Source organism: Mastacembelus armatus, chromosome 9 (assembly GCF_900324485.2).
Source record: "Mastacembelus armatus chromosome 9, fMasArm1.2, whole genome shotgun sequence".
NCBI classification, from domain to species: domain Eukaryota; kingdom Metazoa; phylum Chordata; class Actinopteri; order Synbranchiformes; family Mastacembelidae; genus Mastacembelus; species Mastacembelus armatus.
Genome location: NC_046641.1, coordinates 3,039,405 through 3,061,403, shown reverse-complemented (window position 1 = coordinate 3,061,403; position 21,999 = coordinate 3,039,405). Strand labels below are relative to the sequence as shown.

The following is a 21,999-nucleotide window of genomic DNA, read 5'->3' as shown; positions in this document are numbered from 1 at the left end:
TGAACTTCTAAGTCCAAAGTCTGCCTTTTGTCGTTGAAATGGGCAGTTGACAAGATTTGCAGGAATCAAAGGCCAAAACTTGAATTTATCAAGCTTTGTGGTTTTGTTTGATTATATTAGAGCATACGTTTCTAATCCTGATGTACAGACGTCTCTGCCCTTGGACTACTGAAATGATGAAAATCTGTTGATCTAAAAATGGGAAGATGAGTCAGAAAAGTTGAGAAACATTGGAATCCTCAGTGGCGGTAGACCACTCTACCCCGCAAGGTACTCAGTGTAGAAAAACGTGTTGATGAGGCATGGCTTCCACTTGAGTGTGTGGTATGTACTTGAGCCACACACATGAAAAAGAAATCCCCAGGGAAAAATTTTTAAAGTGTGCTATATAAACAGCACTGGAAAAATCCTCCCACTGAAATATTCATTCTGACATGAAATTTATGAGTGTTTTCTTAGCAGCTTGTGATTTCAGGTTTATTTAGTCAGTAAAAACACAAAGGCCCAAATCATCAGACATGTTGTGAACAAACCACTATCAAAAACTGTGCCCAGACTTGATAGGCTCATCACAGGGTGCCAGCCAGCCTCGGGTTATTTTTCATGAGCAGCAACTTGGCAGGAACTCAGTGTTAACTGTGGCCGTGAATACAGAGAAAATGAAAAGAATACATGATTGTGTGTGAGATATAAATTAACAAGATGACACCTATTCTGTGTGAAAAGTGTTTTCACAAGAGTAATGCAGTAAGGATACTTTTATGATTGCTCAAATAGTGTTTAGGCTACAGTATGTGATACTACCAATGTTTAAGTCGATCATAAGAATTTTGTCACTTTATATGGAAGCTCATTTCTTGTTTCTGCTTCTGAAAAACTAATTGCCTATGTAGGAGTAATTCAAAATCAAAATGGCATTTGTAACAACTCCAATTACTAATTGCTTTCATAACAAGTTTGCCATTGGATAGCTTCCTTAAGCTTATTTGTGTTTCAGTTTCTAACATATAGATTTAAAAAGATTATGATTAAGAAAATGCAACAGTGATATAACTGTATAACAGTATCGAACATTCCATTGATTGTTTTTCATTTTCTCAGCAGAAACAGACTTCAGTAGCTGTAGCAGAAAGGCATTTAGACTTCCTGTTTTATAGTACATTCCACATCATGACTCTCATAACTGATCCAACTCAAACTACGGACACAAAGCGGTACATCTACATAACCTGAAGCCATTATCACCTGTAATTTCAACAAGCATAAGCTATTTGCCCTTTCACATATCTCTGTGTATTTCAAAAAACTAAAATTTTGTCAGTTAAACGCTTTTACAGACTCCAATGAAACCTTTGGTACTTAATTGTGCTTATGCATATTTAAACACTCAAAAGACATACAATACAAAATCTGAATTCCAAAATCTGAGTTTATATATTCTTGAATGTTTAAAAGACACATAGCTAAGATTGTGAATTTTGTCTCTTGTTTTCTAAATGATTTTTGCATTAATAGTTTCACTGTGCCCTACATTCATATCTTATAGCTACTAAATATGTGCATTCTTTACAAAGAACACCTGTACCTTCAGCATTTTCCAAATGAAAGAGTGCCAGGAAAACTAAATATGCAATGTGTATTGCATTCAGGTAGAAAACTCCTTTTTTGCATTAATATATCATGATAGCATAATAAGTAGGCAGTTATGGTTCAAAGCTGGCCCACTGGAGTGAGTTAGAGTCGCCTTGGAGAATAATCACTGATGTACTGTAGTTACAAAGGGCATGATGGAACTATGCTTGGAGAAAAGTAGTGGAAAGTGAAGGCTGCTATTATAAATGAATATCTAATCTTCAGTAATTGCTGGCTTGATGGAGCCTCAGCAGTGTGTTTGAAGTGATCATAGAGATATAGTCAAAGGATCCTTTCTTTGTAAATTTGATGTAGAGTTCCTGAACTGCTCTTGTAGGAAACACTTGTCATTCAATTTTTAACCTCCTATGACCTGGCGTCCACATACGTGGACATCATATTTTTTGTTATCTGCACTGTAAAACTTCATTTTGTGTCATTTTCTGTCTTTCACAAAGGTTAAGTGTGATCCAACTGTTCCCACAGACAAAAAGGACATTCCTATTTTGGAGTAGTAGTTTTGGAGCATTACAAAAAACCAAAAACAAAAGAAATAACAAAACAAGCACATTATTTATTGGGTACATCTAACCCCAAATAGCTAGAAGAAATCTAAAATGCAAGCCAAACCAATCTTAGGAGGTTAAGTACAAAGTTGTTCTTGGCTTTCCATATTTATGATGTTTTTTAGCCATGCCAGCATTATGAATAAATATTCTTGGTCCCCAGAGGCTGATGAGCGTCTGACTTTTCTTCTGATACCAACCAAGGTCCCTTATTCTGTGAAGTATCTCAACATCTAATGAATAAATTTGCACAAATTTTGGTACTGATATTCATGGTACCGATTCTGATTCTGGTTTCTTCTGACTTTATGAGGCTGACATTTCTAGTTGTTGGATGGATTGTACTGAAATTCATGCGTAGCTCAGGATAATGAGTTTGCTGGTCCTGTGAGTTTTATCTAGTGCCATTACAGGGTCACAATTCCAGTTTGTGGAACACTTTAATTTACAGTTTATCCAAATTCATGGTATTCCCATCAGCCTTTGCTGTACTTTGTGTTAACCCTCAGGGGTCGATGAACGTGCCAGTGCGTTTTGTGGCATCTTCTCCTAAGCACGCCAAAAAGAAGTTACATTTTTGACTTAGGACATTAAATCCTAAGTCAAGTACTTTTACTACTCAAGTACCTGTAACCTTTATTGCTTTAAATGTTTCTTTCAACCTTTGGATGTCTGGATGTTGTGCTACAGAGAAAGATAAATGCTTTGTGCCCCAGTGGTTACAGCCACTACATAACAATCAGGCTAAAGTTAGCTTACCTGTTATTGTTTGTTTGTGATGGATGGGAGAACCACTAAAAACCATTTTAGTTGAGTTGAAATGTAAGGGTATGCAAACAGTATAGGATGTGTAAGAAAAACTACTACTGTAGTGTATGCATGCTGCGTGTGTCTCATGTTCAGTGCAGTTATGTTGACTGACTACAGTGCTAAATGCAGATGATCAGGTATTACTAGGGAAGGTCATCATATTATAAATACAGGTAAAATGTGGTAGCCACTTCATAGCTTTTATGCTAATAGGTTAAACTATTTTAAATGCCATGACTCTGCTAGTTAAATGTTAGCTAATGAAGCTTGGTAATGCTGATGAGTTGGCATCTGTGCTCCTAGTTGTGCTTTACCAGCAGCTTTATTGACTGGTACATATTAGCTATATCAGGTTTATTACCAACTTTGTCTTCTGTCTTCTGAGCACAAACAGATATTTAAAACTCACTTTGTGTTCTGGAAAGATTAAACATATTCCACTATATGCTGTGATAGCTTGTTACAACTTTTCATTGAAGCTGAAGGACGTATTCAGTCCATGTTTTTTTCAGGGCTCTGCCATTCCATCATTGTATACAGGTTTTTGCATCCTGTTACATATTTCTCTTTCACTTCAACCTGCCTATTCAGAGATAGTTAATGCCATTTTCTGTGCACCAGCTACAATGATACCTACCTCAACAGCAAAATTTACATTCGCAAGATGAAACACTATTGTTTTAGTAGTCGGTAGTATAGAAAACAAATAGACTACTAACTATGAATCAAAGTTTAAAATAAAAATTAAAAAAAATCCTATTAGAAGAATCATTCAGGTGGTAGAAAGATGGTGTAATGATTCAAAAATTTCAAAAAGTTCTGAAAATAAAAATTAAAAACAAAAAAAATGTTTGAAAAAACATTTTTGTCAGGTTCTGTTTCACTGCTTATGCAATTTTGTTAGTGAAAAATACAAAAGAATATGAAAAATCTTGATGGGAGGAAGGGTAGAGTTTAATTTGACCTTTAATAAAATTGCAAAGAAATGTGAGCTTGTATAAGCAGCAACCAAAATTACTAGCATGTGAAATGCAAATGAATGTAATTTGCATTCAAAAGCTTATACTACCTGTGTTTTGGTTTGTTTTTTTTTTTTGTTTGTTTTGTTTTTTGTTTAGATTTTGCTGTAGCAGCATGGTGGATGAGTAGTTTTCTGTGGTTTCCTCCCACAGTCCAAAAACATGTATGTCAGGTTGATTGGTGACTCTAAATTGTCCATAGGAGTGAGTGTGAGTGTGTGAGGTTGTTTGTCTCTATGTGGCCCTGTGATGGACTGGGGACCTGTCCAGGGTGGACCCCTGCCTTTCACCCAGAGAGAGCTGGGATAGGCTCCAGCTGATCCCTGTGACCCTGGTTAGGAATAAGTGGGTATAGATGATGGATGGATGGATTTTGGTGTAGTGGCCAAACTGGACTATTACAACCTCTCTCTTTATGACACAATGCACCTTGGCCTAATAAACATTTTTTAACATTCATTGGAAAAAAATAGCTGTAATTTGGCGGGCTTTTATTTATTTATTTATTTCAGAAAATCACACTGCAAAGTAGAAGACTGATACGGATAATTTATCTTTTCGTGCTCATGTGTTCGGGGAACCAGCCATCTAGCTTGGCCAGTAATGTCAGATGCACAGCCAGCTCAACTGGAACAGAGCTCTAGCTCACACATACATGTTACCTCCAACCTAAGCCAGCTGAATGTGGAAAGGTTGCACTGTATGTTTGTAAAGCACACTACAAGCACACTGCAATGTCTAATTAGTGGGAAAATAGAAAAACTGTTTATCATTCCTGGTATTCCTGGAACAAAAATTGCTGACAGCTAACACCCTCTCCTGCTTTTCATCACTTCCTGTATATACCTATTTTCTGGCTATGTTGTCAGACAACTGGATGAGCATAGCAGTAATTTAATGATAGTTAATTTTCCCACTACAGTATTTCAGTTGGCTAAAATATCTTTACCAAGGCAGCATGAACACATTCTCCCAACAACAGGCCATATCTGTATCTGTTTGGAGCAAAGGCGTTTGTAGATGTGGAGCCACACAGGCCATACAAGGAGGTGGCGTGTGTCAGTAAAATGAACAACAGAACGTTAGACTTCAAACCACAACCACAGTTTTTACCTAATCCTTAACCAAGTGTTTGTTATCCTGATGACAAAGTCTCCTAACCAAGTAGTAATTTCAACTCAAATCACAATCTGTCCCTCAGCCCAAGTCATTTTTGTGCCTACACTCAACCCAATGTGTTGACGTGTTAGTCTTGTTAGATCATCAAACTGATTTATTTTTCCAATGGAAAAATGTTTGCATGACTTTTCTGCATCTCTGCCACACCTAATTGTATCTTTGTGCTACTTCACTGCATATCCAAGAAATGACTGAACTCTGGGAAACCAAATCCAAATACTCCAGGATACAGCTAAATCTTGGTGAACATGAGTATAGGTGGGTTTGTTCTCCCTCTGTATCTTGGTCATAACTTTGGTAGGTAACAGCTGCTTGTACTTTTCAGGAGGAAGAATTTATGAAATTCACTTAAAATGGTTGGCTTTGGAAGCCAGGGGCGTGTTATTTTTAACAGGCTGTCATGATGGATTTGGCTGATCTGGAGCCATGAAGCTCACTCCTCATGCATCAACTAACGTTCTGTACAGCTGACAAAGCTGAAGAATTTGTTGTAACTGTGCCTTGTGTATGTTGCTAACAGGTAAAAAAGCCTGTTCTGTTTGCCTGCAGTTTCCATTTGTGAAATAGCTGCTTTTAAATTTTACATATATGTTTTATTTGACATAGGTCTTGTATGTTACCTACATATAGACTTGAGATTCCTTGGTTTCAGTGAACCACATAACTAATAATGCTGTAGAAACCATATAAATGTTTCAAAAAATTGAATGTGTGATTCCTGTTAAAAGCATACACCAGCAGCTAATTCTCCTAAGAAATAAATCATCTAGAATGACTTAAGCTCAGGTCCCTGACGTTGACCCAGCTGCTTCTGTTGCAGCACAACTTGAATTACCCTGACAGGTCTTCATGGTTTTTAATGACAAATCATAAATCCTCATTTTTTTCACTAAATGTTTTTACAACTTGCAGCTGGTCACTAGTGGCTTGTAGTCAGTGAAATGTTGCTAAAACAGCATAGCCATGTTGACACTGGCATCATACAACTTTATCCTGAGACTTGTATTTACTCACATTCTTTTCTAAAGGCAAAAAAGATAAGATTCAGATGAAAAGATTTAACTGTTTGCTGGAAGCTATGCATTAAAAATCTGAAGTGAATATACCACCGCTGGACTTCTCCTGAACACCAATTCCTAATGCAACAAAAAGCCTGACTATAACTTCACATGATACGGCTGAAGGAACACACTCAGCAGTCATTCCATGTTTACTGCAAATACTTTTCTTCACCTTCCTCCGTGAAGAATAAGAATCCTGCATTGTAGGCGTCATTTCAGGGATCCGGTCCAGGACTGGAAGAATATAGTTACTGGAACAGCAAACTTATAATGACATCATCCTCTTAAAACTAATAGCTATTATTCAAAAACCGCTGGCCACATGTTTAGTCTGTCTCCCAGCCCTTCCCCTCCCACTTGTCAACCTGTGATATAAAAAAAAAATGTTTTGTTTTGCTGTTTTGTTTTCAGATTATTCCCTTTTCCTCCTGGATTTTGATGGTGGTAGCAGTCATAATCTCACACTGTGAGTGCCACTAGTGAGAGGCAAATTGCTTGAGGTTCTTGGTGGTTAACAGCCAGAAGACCCATATGATTAATCTGATAATTTGACTGCCATCCCAGAATTTCACATCTGGCCTCTTAACACAGCATGCAGACTCATCCCTCTTCTTTGAATCCTGCTGACAAGTCAGACATTAATGGTTTGCTGTGTAACTCAGGGTCACTGAAAGAGCCAAGAACACTACTGTATTTAAATGACTGTAAATGTATGCAGTCACACACTCTGGGGAAGCTCTAGTCATATTACTCTCTTAAAGACGATATGTTTCTTGTTTGTAACTACAGGAAATCATTTTAATGTTGCATTTTAAATTTGATTCGTATACATGTTCCTGCTTTATGAAAGCACATATTATGGCCAATTGAGCTGCCCACACATGATCCTTTGAAGTTGTTGGCTACTAATGGTGCACTATAAAACTGAGAGTACAGCTATATGATTACATACAAAAGATGACTTTTATAACAGTTGTGGGAAGTGGAAGTAGTTTTGAAGACACATACGTGGATTAAGAACAGAGTGCCTCACTTGATAAAACCTCAAAGCTTAGCCATGATTCAGAGATCCATAAAACAAAACATTTGGACTTGGTGTGAAAAAGACAAAAGAGTTGTTAAGATCACCTATTTGCTGCCAAATACTTTCACTATAAGTCTTAATAACACTTTATTGTTTCCTCCTGTTAATGCGAGGATGTGGAGCTGCATCTTAAATAGACAGTGGTGTCCAAAAATTGCCCAGATGTGCCTTTGAAATGCAGAGGGGAGAACGAGGTGAGTGCAGGCTGCTCTGGTATGGAGTTGTTAATCACAGGAAATATTCACTGTGATCTCAGAGCTTGGAAAAGTATTTGTAGAACCGTTGTCTGACATGTAACAGTAGTGATGGTTTAAGATTTCTTTAACTGTATAAAAAGAATATTATGTATTTGTTCATGAAGGAACATGTCAACCAGTGCATTTGGGGTCAGCACATTAAGCTTCAAAGATAACACTGACATTTCTTTAACCTTATAGCAAATGAGTTAGCGAACAGTGATTACACATCCAACAGACACAGTAAGATTAATATTAATCTGGAGTTGTGTTTCTGCCCACTTAATAAATAAATCCAGCATTCATTCTTCTTTTAGCTCTGTTTTCTGTTTCTGCTTTGTTTTATGTTGAGAAGACAATGTGCACAGAAGGACATGGAGGTTTTCATCAGGCTAAAGGTATTTGGTTAAACAGAAGCACATTTATAAAGGTTCTGCTGCACATGTAACTAAGAACTCTATCCTACTAGATTGCAATTGGCAACTTGGTAGCATTTTATCACAAAGACTGAAGTCAAGTGTGTGGAAGGATAATTGAATACTTTCCTAGCCTATGACGTGGGAGCAATCAAAACAGTATTTCATCAGCTTTATAAGTTTGAGGTTTTCATCGACACAGCGAATCCAACAGGATGTTTTTTGCAGATCATCTCTTAATAGGACAAAGCTGGATCTTGGCAATGTGTTTTCTTGGTCTCTTTTGAAGGCAGCTGAAGTAATGATTAGAAAGCTAGGTCCACATCTGAGATATATTTTCCAATACCAAAGCCATTACTGGAACCAGATGGGCAAGACGTTGGTCTGTTTGATACTTCCTGGTTCTTAACAAGCCTTTTTATTGACAGAATGGTTCCATGTTTTGTTGTTTAGGCTTGTTGTAGTGACATGATGGATTTCAGCTCATAAAAGTATTTACATTAAAACATTCATTATTGAGATGCTCAGATCTGTTTCTTGTGCAAGAAAAGTACATGCTGGCCAACAAGGCCACTACTTCTTTCAGTCCTTGGATTCTGTGCGCATTTGCATGTTACTGTTTATTAATCAAATGAAACAGGGAAAGTCATGCCTCTTCAGCATGGAAACCAAATCCACAATGGATAGACTGTGAAAACAAGCCTGTTAAATTTGGCAGTTCATTAAATAGCACAGGCCTTTGGTTAGAAAAACACTACAGTTCACTATCAGCACGAGTTGCTAAAGATGTATATCTCAGGATTAGCATCTACACACCGCATACTGAGGCGCCAACAGGCTGTGAAACCACAATGAACCTGAATAAAATATAAATAAAAATCATGCATGCGTGAGACATCATTTGGTGCTTTATCTTTCCATAACGCTTGAAGATCTGAATTTGGCAAAGCTAGGAAAAAGTGCTTGACATAACTGTCAAAGCAGAAGCTTGCTGTTTAGGCATTTCATGCTCCACTTTAACAGCATCACATGCAAAAATATAAATAATGGTTTCCAGAAAAATAAAATAAAATAAAAAGTTTGCATGCTCTGTGCAAGGCAGTTATGTGCCAGATGTTTTGTAGTACTACTTTGTAGTACCAAATTGTTAATAGCTCTTATGTACGCATAATGATGCATGTTAGCCAACAAATTTGTAATTAATCAACTTACTGCACAGTAACTTTTCAACAACCTAAGTTATTGGAGCTTCAGGGCAGTTGCCTGCTTTGCCTTGTGGTAGCGGCTCTTTGAAGCTGTACCTAGTCAGTGTTGTTTTGAGCTTAATGTCAGTTTGCCAACATGTTCTTAGTGACATTGTTATTAACCGCCTGATGTGCGCAGGTTTGACAAGCACTTTCCATTTCTCATTCAGTGCACATTTATATGTTAATATTCACAGATCAAACAAATTGCATCTTTGTTTACCATTTTGTTAAACAAGAATCCACTTAAGTGTCACACATATTTTTACTTCTGTGATATTATAATGTTTACATAAAATATTTTCTTGAATAATTGAAAGACTTATGTAAGTATTCAAAATTAATTTAACTAGCTTTATTATTATCATTATTATTATTAGTAGTAGTAGTAGCCAGATGCCATAATCTTATCAATGCATTTAAATCTACTTTATTTTCAAGTGCTCATAAATTTACATACTCCTGAAACTATTTGAGAAATACTAGCCATTTTTTGGAAACTATAACTTAACATGCAGAACAAGTGTCTGCCTTTCTAAAATCATATGACAACGGTGACTACTAAAGATACTATCTGACAGCCTTCATTATAAAGAAGAGTTTTGTGCATGATCTTTTAAAAATGGCCAGTATATCTCAAATTGTGCCAGGGGTATGTAAATGTATGAGCTCAACTGTATTTTGTATCAGTATTGTATTGTGGCTGCAACATGTGGAACTGAAGTATCCTGAATAGAGAGGTTCCAGGGGTTAGAAAAAAATCATTCTTGTAAGTAGTTATTTACTAAAATAATTAAGAAATGAAAAGACAAAATTAAATTCTGACAATTGTCTTCACTAAAAAGGTTTTTTTTCAAAAAGTCAAGTGAGAAGCTGCTAATTTGGTAATGATGCAAGCATTTTCAACTAGCATAAACATAAATAGTACTGGGGCTGATGGGAATGTCTTTAGTTTTTTTTTAGTATTTGTTCAACATCCACATTTTAATCTGTTGCTTGCACTATATCATATAACAATATCTAGGAGCTATAAACATGTTTAGTAAATGTTTTGGCAATCCACCCTACCATGTAGTTGTTGATATATATCAGTCTATGTAAATCTGGAAAAATAAATAAAAAGAGACAACATTTAGTTTTTTCTATATTTATGTAAAATGTGTATGTACATGTAATTGGCAGCAATGCAAGAATCACATTTAAATCTGGAACAAAATAGTGCTAAAAGGGACCGGCATCACTCAAGCAAAACAAGCCAAAACAAAAAGTTGGCAATATTTGCCCCTTTAAACATATATGACTACAAGGCATTTTCCATTTCCAATGAACATTAATTACTGGAGTTAGTCTGAATGTAGAGAGACAGAAAAGAGGTAAAAATCTTTGCCAAATGTCAAGAGACAACACATGACACTAAATGAAGAAATCCTCCTCACAGATCTATGGTGGTGATGGTTCTCTTAAGATGTTTCAACTAACCAAAAGAAAATCAATGATGAAGTGAAGATATGAAAAGGAAATGATCGAAATTCTTACTAGTGCATATTTAGTTTGAATAAAAACCATTCTCTCATACTTGTATCAATAAGTTATTCATGTGGAGCTGCTCTGTACAGTGTGTCTATTAAAGCTCAAATCAACTACAACGGCCAATTCTGTAGCCAGTCACTGAGTTTATGATTTGGTATTACATGATCAGAATGAGAGAGATGTAAAAGAATAGTATGACATTTTGTTTTCAGGAGTTAGGTAAGAAGACAAACATTAGTCTCATGACTGTACGTTAAATTTGAGATGTTAGCAGCGGTGTCAGCAGCTGGTTAGCTTTCCTTAGATGTGGGAATAAACAGCTAGCCTGGCTCTGTTCCAAAAAAAAAAAAAACACTATGCCAGCACATCTAAATGTCACTAAATGTTAAATTTCATTTGTTTAATATGTACAAAAAAATTAAATGTAAAAAACAACTATTATAGTTTTACATTTAAAAGAGGCAGGCTAGCTGTTTCCCCCCTGCTTCCTGTATTTCTGCTAGCACAGACCAACCATCGGCTATTCATTCTCTTCATCTAACTCTTGGCAATAAAGCAAATAATGGCCCACTATTCCTTATACCAAAATTCACTGAAGGGTGAAAAAGTGTAAATACATATAGTGGAAATAATTTCAGAAAGGAGGGGCTTTTACTACAATGTCTTAAGGAAAAGGACATTCCATTATCTGCTGTGTCATCACTCACCACATTCAACTAAAACTGAATGGTCACTTCAAAGTATATCTGTAAATATACAAAGATATATAGATTTAAACAGGACAATAGAAAGCAAAGTTTGGGATTTTAATGCTTGTGCAAGTTCCTATGTAGGATGAGATGCAACCAAAGATGGGGTTAAGGTCATATTATTTGAAGACATTCTCAAAGGCAGGACATTTGTAGGTCTTGAGTTTCTTGATGGTGTTTTTGAACTCTTTGCTGGACTTGTCCCACTTGTGGATGCCTGTGAGGAGATACTGCTTATCCACCTTGCGGCCCATGATTAGATATTGGTTTCCCAGATTGTCCAGCTGCTGGCAGGGGCAGTCTGCGCCATTCTTCAAGTACAACACCAGCTTCTTCAAGTCCTTCTTCTTCAGGGTCCCTTGTTTCAACAGTTTCTTTCTCTTCTGGAGGATGACTTTGCGGTCTGCATTTTCTTGCGTCACCTCCTTGATCTTGGTCTTCAATGCTATAGGAGGAGAAAAGGCAAAAAAACAAAATAAAACAAACAAAAAATGGTCAACTCACATTTAAAGGTGGCTTCTTGTCCCTTCTTGTCTAAAATGTTTAGTCTCAGCACACTAAGAATAGATCTACAGGCTGCTTGTTCATATTTCACTTTAAATGCCTGACGTGCACAGTCAAACCATTACCATCTCTTTAGGGCCAAGAATGCTAATGTGACTCTGTAAAGAAATGAGGGGAGACTGGAAATATTTTTCTGGTATATTGTTTCATCCATTTATCATCTACCACTTATGCTGCTGGGGTACACACTAGACAGATTGCCAGTCACACTTAACATTCATACCTACAGAATCACCAATTAATATAACCCCAAACTACTGGAATGTGTGAGCTATATTTTTTATATTATTATGCTTAATGTCTCACTGTATGTTCGGATTCAACATGCAAGAGAACAGCAAGAGAAAGGCAGGACCGACCCTGGACTGGATGGTTATGGGCTGTAAACTTGCAAATTGTTATAATAATGGTTAATTAAGTAAGGCTCCAGTTGAATGAAGCACATATCTGCTTACACACAAGTTAAATTTGGCTCCCTCCCACAATTCGCACTGTATAAATTGCACCTTGCACAAACACACACACAAACAAACACAGAGCACAATAGAGGAGACAGGTTGAATGAAGAGTTGGATGAACTGAAAACACTGATAGAAAAGCATTACAGAAATCCAGTAAAAACAAGAGAATAACCATCATCTACAGTATAATATTAAATAGTTTTTCATCATATGGCCTAAAAATGAAACATAGTAACATGGATTAATGTCACATACAACATACACAAACATAATAATGCATCAAGGTCCAAAGTCTGCATGACAGTAAAAATAACACCATGAAATTTAGTTAGAAATTGATGAGTCTTGCTAATCCGTTATATAGAGATTTAATAAAAATGAACAATTATTTCCCTGGCTTTTTCCTAACCTCTGAATCTGGGTCTGTTTTTCAGATTAACCGTAATACTCCTGAGCTTTGCTTCTGCCAGTTACCCTTCCGAAAGTTAGCATGAGCCAGACTTTGGTGGTCCAAATTATCACATGCCTCCATGTATTACATCCTGTCATTTTACACTGACATACAGTGTTGTGTTTGTGGCACAGACAACCTTGAGACGCGACAGCACAAGGAAAAAAAGTGCAGCATGCTATGTCTAATCAAGCCAACAGATCTGGTGTCAGGATAAATCACCAAGTCAAGTGAGAGATACTGTCTGGTGACCTACAGTGCAAACAGCAACAGCCTGATTGAGCATGAATCGTTTTCAAACTCTAACAAAACTCTAACTTTTGTCTAATTTCCTGGATCATTTTAGACACCAGATTGCTCTTGACTAATTTTTCACAGAATTGTGCTTGACCTCTTCCTTGATCTCTTTCTTTTCATTTCTTTTCTCCCACTGCTTAAAAAACTTAAAAACACGCTGCCCTGTTTTTTCCCAGTATTAAGAGTGCACATGGTAGGGATTAAGACTTTGATCCTGTGTCTCTAGTTTCTCAAATGGTCTCTGTGAGGAGGCTTAGTGTTGAATAAAATCAAAAAGTGCAGCATTTGTAATTAGTGAGCCATAAAAGAAGCCCTGGCCCACCCCTGAAAGGATTTCATCTTAATAAATCCTACATCCCTCATAATCCTTTAAGGCTATGAACTTTCTTTGCACCTTGTGTTGTTTCAGGACTTCATGTTTTTAGTGAAGGATACAGTAAGAAGTTAATGTCAAGTCTTTAAACTGTTTAGGCGTTATCATTATTTTTCTTTCTTTCTTGCTGGTGAAACTGCACCTGAGTAGACTTTTCCTACATAATACTTTGTATTATTTTAGAACTATCCCATACATCATTTGCAACAGACATGTCTAAACAACTATTTTCACTGTAGCATGAAAATTCATCTTGTAAGTTTTTCTCAGTGGTGGTGTGTATTTGTATGTGTCACTTACTGTACTGGATTAAACCAGCCAAGAATTCAAATACTTTAAATAGAACTGAGAGATATGGCTGAGATCACTGAAGTACACAAGTGGCTGAATACTATATGATATAATAATTATGAATCACTTCACCTGAGTATTTAAAATCTATATTCTGCTACTTTCTAATTCCACACCCTGACCACCTTCACCACTTTTTTTTTTACTTCATTATATGACTAATACATATTCAGTGTATTAATAGTCTTTTGATGCTATAATGTAGCACTTCATAGCGTGGTTTTCCTTTTTTCTCAAAATTCAAGAGCTGAGTTTCTTTTCAACCACTGCACTTAATTAAATTACTTTAATTGTTGGGGCCATGTTATTTATGGGGACATGGGGGCCAGGGCACTTGTATATGGGACCACTCAGCAATGCTGAGGGCACTTAAGATGATTAAGAAACAAAAATATGAAAAAAAATTTTCACCTTTTTGGACTTTTCTAATCTAATCATTCTCTATTTTTTTATTTTTATCATTCATGTTTTTAGAAAACTCAAACGCATATGACTGAACTGAACTGACTGAACTGTTCTGCTGCTTATTGGATCAATCAGTAATTAGGGACAAGTGTTTTATATACATCAGGCAAGTCATTAGTAACTTATTTTATGTTTCATTACATTATAATAGGAACCAAAAGTAATTTCTACATATAGAAAAGTTGAAAGAGATGATTGCATTTTAGAATATTATTTTTTGACAAGTTGATAAATCCAATGCCTTTTTAAATCTTATAATAATAAAAACTACATTTAGACATTTGTGTAATTTTAACATGATGTTTTCCTTTCATTAATCTATGCAAAAAAAACGTGCTATTTTTTTTGTAAATTTCCTTTTCACTTCAGGTTCCTGACCCCTGACCTGTTTTCCTGTGCCACTTCAGAGGAACAGACAGGCCCTCGAGCTCCCAGAGTGTCATAAAGCTAACAGGAGGGAGCGTAGTGCTCTCTATTTACAATAATGGAAATATAGCTGATCAGATAAGCTGAGCTGATCAGTCCTCCAGTGTAGGGCAGCCCTGTTGTTTACTGCATCAGCCAAGGCAAGGAGCAATTTAGCACCAACAACAAAGTGAGTTGTCCGAGGCAGAAGAGAGATTTAATTGAAGGCTGCTGGAGTTTTTTTGGGACGATGAGGTACCGTAAAACCTTAAGCACAGAGATAAATTGTGGTGGGAACAAAGTGTTGAGTGGGGTGAGTCATAAATCTGTTACCATCTGAGATCTGAGTACTGCACATAGGAAGTGTGTTAGGGATTTCTGAGAAACTAGGGAATGTCAGTCCACACAAGGGGAATGACAGATGATGGACTAAAAAACTTTAACTTTTATAGTAACTCGGATTATTTAATTGCAAACACACATCTACCTTACAAGAATCTTCACATCCAACCATTCTAAGTCAAAAGCTGTCTTACTACATCTCTCTCTGCTTTTATCAAACCACATGGAAAAGTCAAATGCGCTTGTGCAATTGATGAAAAGCAATTACACAAAGCATGAAATGATCCAAACAGACTTAAACACTTAATATACACACACCTTAACTGAGAACAGATCTTTCACAACTTCCAGTAAGTGAGAGTTTCCAGTGGACAAAAATGTTAATTCACTGCCAAGGTGTGACTATTTTATAACTGATTGGTCTGTGCAGATTAATAAAAACTTCAGTGCAAATCACTGATTCATTCTTTAAGCTTTTCTGTGGTTTTCCATCTCCATGCTCCATGGAGAGAAGCAAGTAATCGACCTATCATTTCTATTTTTGTGACCTTCCAACCAAACAAAACAGACATGTCTGTCTTCAGCTTAGATTTTAAATGGCAGTTCCTAAAACATGCTGATACCTATCATGTCATCTACTTTAGGTCAAGTCATAACTAGCAGAATGCAATCAGGATGATGGCCTTATCTTTCATTGGTGGGATAAAATGCATCATGATAAAAGCTTGGGATTTCTTCTGCATATTTTCTACACGACAAGATATAAAGTCATGTTTGGTTTCAGCTGCTGTCAGATACATTGTAATTGCAGTTTTCTCTCCAGACCAAAACCGAATTCCGCTGGTCTGCTGGTAAAAGCAACAAACAAATCTTTGGCCTAGCCGCCAATATAACCAGTGATGCTATCTCTTGTCAGGCTGTGCATTAGTTGTTTACCCACTGCAGTCAACTCATACTGAAATCCCAGGGACGTTTGTTGCATTCCAGAGGAGGTCTGTCCCCTGTGGGCTCAAATCTGAAACATAAGCAGCAGCGTCTCATGCTCAGATACTAAATCTGACTGTGTATCCTCACATGTCAGCTGGTAAGGGAACTTATGACAAGCAAGCAAAACAACATCTGTCTTGATCTGAGATGAAACAAGCCAACAATGTGCCACTCTCCTCTTGGCAAACCAGGAAGCAGACTGAAAAAGGCAAGTCCGACCACCACAGCATAAACAACAAGGCAATTCATTAAACAAATGTAACTTTAAACTTCTCCTGAGAACTGGAAGAAAGTCTGTTTCCAATGTGCATCCAGTCTATGTTTGCTCGTCATGGCACCTGGAATTCAAACTGCCACAAGTTTTGGTCCAGCCAGCGAATAAAACATGAAAGCCTCACGTCTTGCATCTTGTGCGCATCATGCACATATTGTTCCTGGAAATCCTCATGCCTACAATTCGGTTGATGTTTGTGTTTTTAATTGAACTTGTCCTTTTCAAGTGGCACTGACTCACACAAATGGCCACATTTCCACAACTAAATGATGACCAGCAGAAGTCGATCCTTCCTGGTGTGTTGATGATAACAATAGCCTAGTCTTGCTTAGTACAACACAGTATTCACTGGGTTAGATGGCAAACCCCCTTGAATATAGGGCCCAGGCTGCTTAACTTATATACTACGAATTTGACTTTGAACATATTGTTACAAATCCAATATTTAATTTATTGCCACGTCTGAACGACACTTTAAATTACAAATTATTTTATTAGTCTACATTGACCTATGTTATTAAGCCTTTTTTCTTTCTTCTATTGTTTATTTATTTACTTACATGTATTATTTTCTTAATTCTTGTCATTTCTGCATCAGTGTCCATCATCCACTATGTGTTATTCTAACCCAACACAGCAAGCAAGAGACAGAGATTTGTTTTTTTTTTTTTTTATTATTATTATTATTATTAGTTACAAAGACATGGCTTCAACTATTTTGTGTATTCTGTTAACACCAGTCCACAGACAGCAGACCAAAAGTCTCACTTTACTGCTGTGAGGACCTGCTACATAAACACTTTAATGACCCCAATTCATTAGTCACAGAACATCATCCTCTACCAAACCAGAAAGGCCTGGTACATCTGGCCAAGAGATAAAGCCTCACATAAGCTAAATTTACCACAAGTATGGTCAAATACAGGGTGCACTTCAGGAAAAAGATACAGCTTTATATACTTTGTTAGAAATTCAAGGACTGTTTGAAATCTTGAAAATGAAAGATGCAGTTGATGCAATCTCATTCTGCTCTTCTGATTCCCATGAGTGCTACGATATGCCGAGGCCTATCGTAGTGGGGTGTCTGTACGTTACTTGGCATGTTGTGGGTGTGTGGTGATGTGATGGTTGTTTGGAGCATGCTTACCGAACTCGCTGGCACACATGTGCTCCACTATGGTGTCTGTTTTCATTTCGTTGTCACATGGAGGGCAGATGGGAGAGTGCCCTGCGGAAACAATGAAGGGACACGGTTCAGAAATCTTTGGAAAAGAAGCAAAAATATAGACATCAACAATAAACCACTAACATAATTTTATATTATAACTATTGACATCACCAGTGAAGGAGAGTTAAACTAAAAATTATTAAAAATATACAACCCTGACATTAAATTCTGATTTCAAGCGATGGATCCTGGAGATTTCCACCCACACCTAACCTCCGTGCATGCAGAGATCCTATCTAGTGACTAGTGTCCGCCTCCTGGTCTCTTGGGTTTTGTGCGCTCTTATGACCTGACCTCAGTGAGGAATGTCTTCAGCTTTTATAGCCAGCTGTAACTAAGCGCTGCAGTAAACACTCTTCCTTATTCTCTGTTACGTTTAGTCACTTTTCAGAATGGCTCTTTCCATAATGCTTAACCAAGATGTAAACGCATAAACAAAAAACTATTGGAAATGTGGAAGGAATAATTGGTAATGGTATACAATCTGAGCTTAAAGGAATGTTCTGACATTCCAAAAAAGGTAATAAGGTCTGAAGACAAAACCTGACTGAACACAAAGAGCCAACATGTGTGTTTGCCAAAAAGTAATTCAGTCTAGAGGCATATCTGAGGATATTTTACCAACACGATTTTTCCATTTTTTCTAATACCGCAAATGATCACTTCATGCCAAACAGCTGAGCTTACTTTCCAAACAAACTTGGACCTGCTATACAAGGTCCTGCAGCATTTAACTCAAACCGACTGCATTTCAGCGTCCCAGCATGGGGCTGAATCGATGGAGCAGAGTGGTGAGGAAAGGGAAAACAAATAGTTTTCTCTCTATTGCCAGTTGTCCATTACATGTGTTTAACAAAGGCTTGTGAAAGTAACACCCAGGCGTAAAGAGCTTGTGAAAACAGACACCGTTTACAGAGTCATAGGGTCCCTTTGCCTATCTGAGCCTGGTTTAAATTAATTATCACCATACTGTATTCAGCACTCGGCTGGTAAGCACTGTTAGCTGTCCTGTGTTATCCATCATTAAGGGAATGGCGGAAAAGATTAGGTTGCTCTTTGAATATATCATGCCGTCAGATCAGATCATTTTCACAGCAGAAAATGAAATTCTCTAACACTCCGATAGTTCAGCTCTAACAGACTCGGCTCTGTCCTGCTAGAAGAACGCCCGCTTTATCACCAGCACTGACAACAAATGATAACAGGTGACGTCTGGAGAGCATGCAGCTCTGTGTGGTCCCTCTGCTCCTGAAAAGGGAGCTCTTTTTTAGAAAAACGGGCCTCCGTCCATACCACTGGGTCACAACACCCATCCCCTCTGCACACACACACACACAGACATACACATCCCATCTGCAGATACAGTGAGCACTGTGTAATAGCTGGAAGATTTACAGTCTCTCCATTTATGGCTGTAATGTTCAATGAACTGTTTTAAATTGGTAGGTTTTATAACTTAAGATTGAAATATAAGTAAATTGGTGATGTCATAATGGAAATCCCCCTCAATTTTATGGTTTTATAGCAGGAACACTGGCACATCAACCAAAATTTCAACCCAAAACTATTCCAAATCACTCAGAGCTTTACCTGCGCAGATTGATTGTGTGTGTTTTTCAGGGTTTCTCTGGTATTTGTCAACATGGCTGATCAGGGATAGTGCTGGAAAAGATTTTTTTTTTTTTTTTTTAACTGGACTGAGTTACAAAATCTCCCCCCTTCACTGATGCTGCAAGAAGTGTCTGACTCTCCTCATACCATACCAACACACACACTGTCCCAACAGGTTTGGGGAATCTGCAGCCAAGAATTGATAGATGATAACCAGAGCTGTGGGAGTTGTGATGTCCTTGGGAGCTCTGTTTAGAAACACAGGCACTTGCTTACCTCCAGACTGGATTTGAATACACATTATTTTGGTGTGTGTTTCAAATTATGTCTTCATCTTTCCATCTTTGATCAATGTTAATGTATCTGTCAGTGACAGCTTGGTAGAAAACAGGAACTAATAGAGGCAGGTATTCACTTTTCACAGCTGGATTTCCTCCCAGTGTTGTCCTCCAGCTCAACAAACACCTTGAAATAAATGGCTACCATCTGTTAGAGCTTTTTCAATGTTACAACATCACTCCAAGTCAACTGCAAGCAACTTTGCATTCACATTTAAAACAGAGTTAATGCGGTAGATCATCGTCTGAGGGAAACAGCATAAGACTCTTTAAAGAGTAGCCTATGTGTGAATGTGAGGTTCATTAACATTAAAATAGCATCTAATCCAGGTTTTCACATCTGATTTTCCCCCAAAAGGTTGTATTTGGTGTTTGTGTGGGGATTTGCATCAGCAAACACCCCTTTGCCCCTTAAACAACATTCTTAAGCTCATTTAACTGCACGGGTGTCGGGTTTTACACAGTGGCAAAAGTGGTGGCTGTTTGTTTTCCCAGTCAGGTACTTGCTGTAACACTGTTAAAGTGGATGTTTAAGTTCTATCAAGAAATCCTGAAGTGCTGCATTTTACCAGCAGGTTTCAAACCCAATGAATTATTACTATTGTTTTATTAATTACTTTGCTGAACAATGTGTGAGGAATAAAAACAGAACTAGAGACTTTGTTTTGCTGTTTGAGTTGTATTTTCTAAGGGAGGCTGTGTCAGCAGGATTAGGGCTGATTTCCTCTGTGCTTTGAAAATTCTGGTCATAGCCCTGTGCCTTCCTTTTGGTATTTGTGGATCATTCATCAGATTAATGGGTAATGGCGATACAAAACATGCTGGCGATTATTAGACTGATTATAATTCTCATCAGAGGAGACCATAAAGGACAAGCTCTTAAAACTGCCCAAACGTGTCGTTGGCCCCATAACAATTGTGCCAGACTCTCATTACGGTAGGACCGAGTTACCTACCAATGTCGCCTGTGGAACTGACCGCTGCCCATCAAAGCACTGGTTTTACTGGGCACCCCACAGAACCAAGTCAAAAAACATGCTGAAAGTTTGTCGCATGAAATCCTATTAATAAACAGTTTAAGAAGAGGAATTCTCCGCTGCAGGACAAAGAAAGAGCTGGGAAGTGCCGTGACTTACCTGTCGGTTTGGTGGCTTCGGTCGCATTGGGCTGGCTTATGGCGATGCACACATCGTCTTGTGGAAACTTGTCACAGGTGAACATTTCCGGCCATGGGAAGCCGAATGCCTCCATGATAGGGGTGCAGCCGTCCCGCACGGCCTCGCACATCCAGCGGCACGGGAGGATGGGTCGCTCCAGGCACACGGGCGCAAAGAGCGCACAGAGAAAGACCTGCGTGGCTGGATGGCAATTCTTGTGCACCAGGGGCACCCAGCTGCTGGCCTGTTGCTTCACCTCGGCTATGGTCTCGTGCTCCAGCAGGTTGGGCAGCATCATATTGTCGTAGCCCACTGAGTGACAGAGCCGCAGGTCGTCCGGGATCTCCATGCACTGGGGAGGCTTGACATAGCTTCGTCCGCCGTTGTACATGTCCGGCTTCCAGCTCATGCTCAAGTACTCGTACTCGGTCGCTCTGCACAGCGACAGGAGCGCCACTGTCACGGTCAACCGGATCATCCTCCAGAACAACACAGAGGTGGACCTCATGTTTTCTTTTTTGTAACAATAAAATGTAATTCAGTGCCGCTATGACCGAACCGACAGACTCACTTCACGGAGAAATTCAGAACAAGAAGCAAATGTAGAAAAAAAGTGGAGCCCCGATGAGCGACGAGCGCACAACGTGTTGAGTTTCTGCTGTGGAAGAAGGCGCTCTGTTTTGGATATTACCCCGTAGCGCTCCTCTGGTGCGTCTGGTTCCTGTGAGACTTTGGGGAGGTACAGCGCTCTGCCTGTGCGGAGCTTGGGAACAAGAGGAGATTGTAAAGTGCGCTCCGGCCAATCGGAATGCGTCTGAGCCGTTTGGTACTCTGCTGTCAGTCAAAGCGCTTAATTATCCAGTGTGTAAAAACTCTCCGGGAGCCTCCCTACCCCTCCTTTCACTCCCCTGCTTTTACTTCCTTTGACAAAACAAAACGCCGAACACGGACACATATAAACCTACAATTCCAACTTCGCAAGTTGTGCAGAATGAAAGCGTATTAGGGAGAATGTGAACATAGGTAAGATATAAATGTGAGAAAATCCTAATTTCCATGTGATTTTAACTAATGCAACTCAAGGCTGAAGCAGTCTGTGCCTCTCACTATTACTGTATTACTGTTACATTAGAGTCAGAGAAGTAATAGCATATATTTCTGAGGCTCAA

The 21,999-nt window shown here is 38.2% G+C and overlaps 1 protein-coding gene across 1 annotated transcript; it reads right to left on the bottom strand.

The window, feature by feature from the left end:
* Positions 1 to 10,378: 10,378 nt before the first annotated feature.
* sfrp1a (secreted frizzled-related protein 1a) lies at positions 10,379 to 21,659 on the bottom strand. The gene is made up of 3 exons (XM_026320664.1): positions 20,810 to 21,659; positions 17,644 to 17,724; positions 10,379 to 11,971 (listed from the first exon to the last, which is right to left on the bottom strand). Exons 1-3 carry the CDS (start codon positions 21,336 to 21,338, stop codon positions 11,646 to 11,648), a joined length of 936 nt encoding a protein of 311 aa, XP_026176449.1. The 5' UTR covers positions 21,339 to 21,659; the 3' UTR covers positions 10,379 to 11,645.
* Between the last annotated feature and the right edge of the window lie 340 nt (positions 21,660 to 21,999).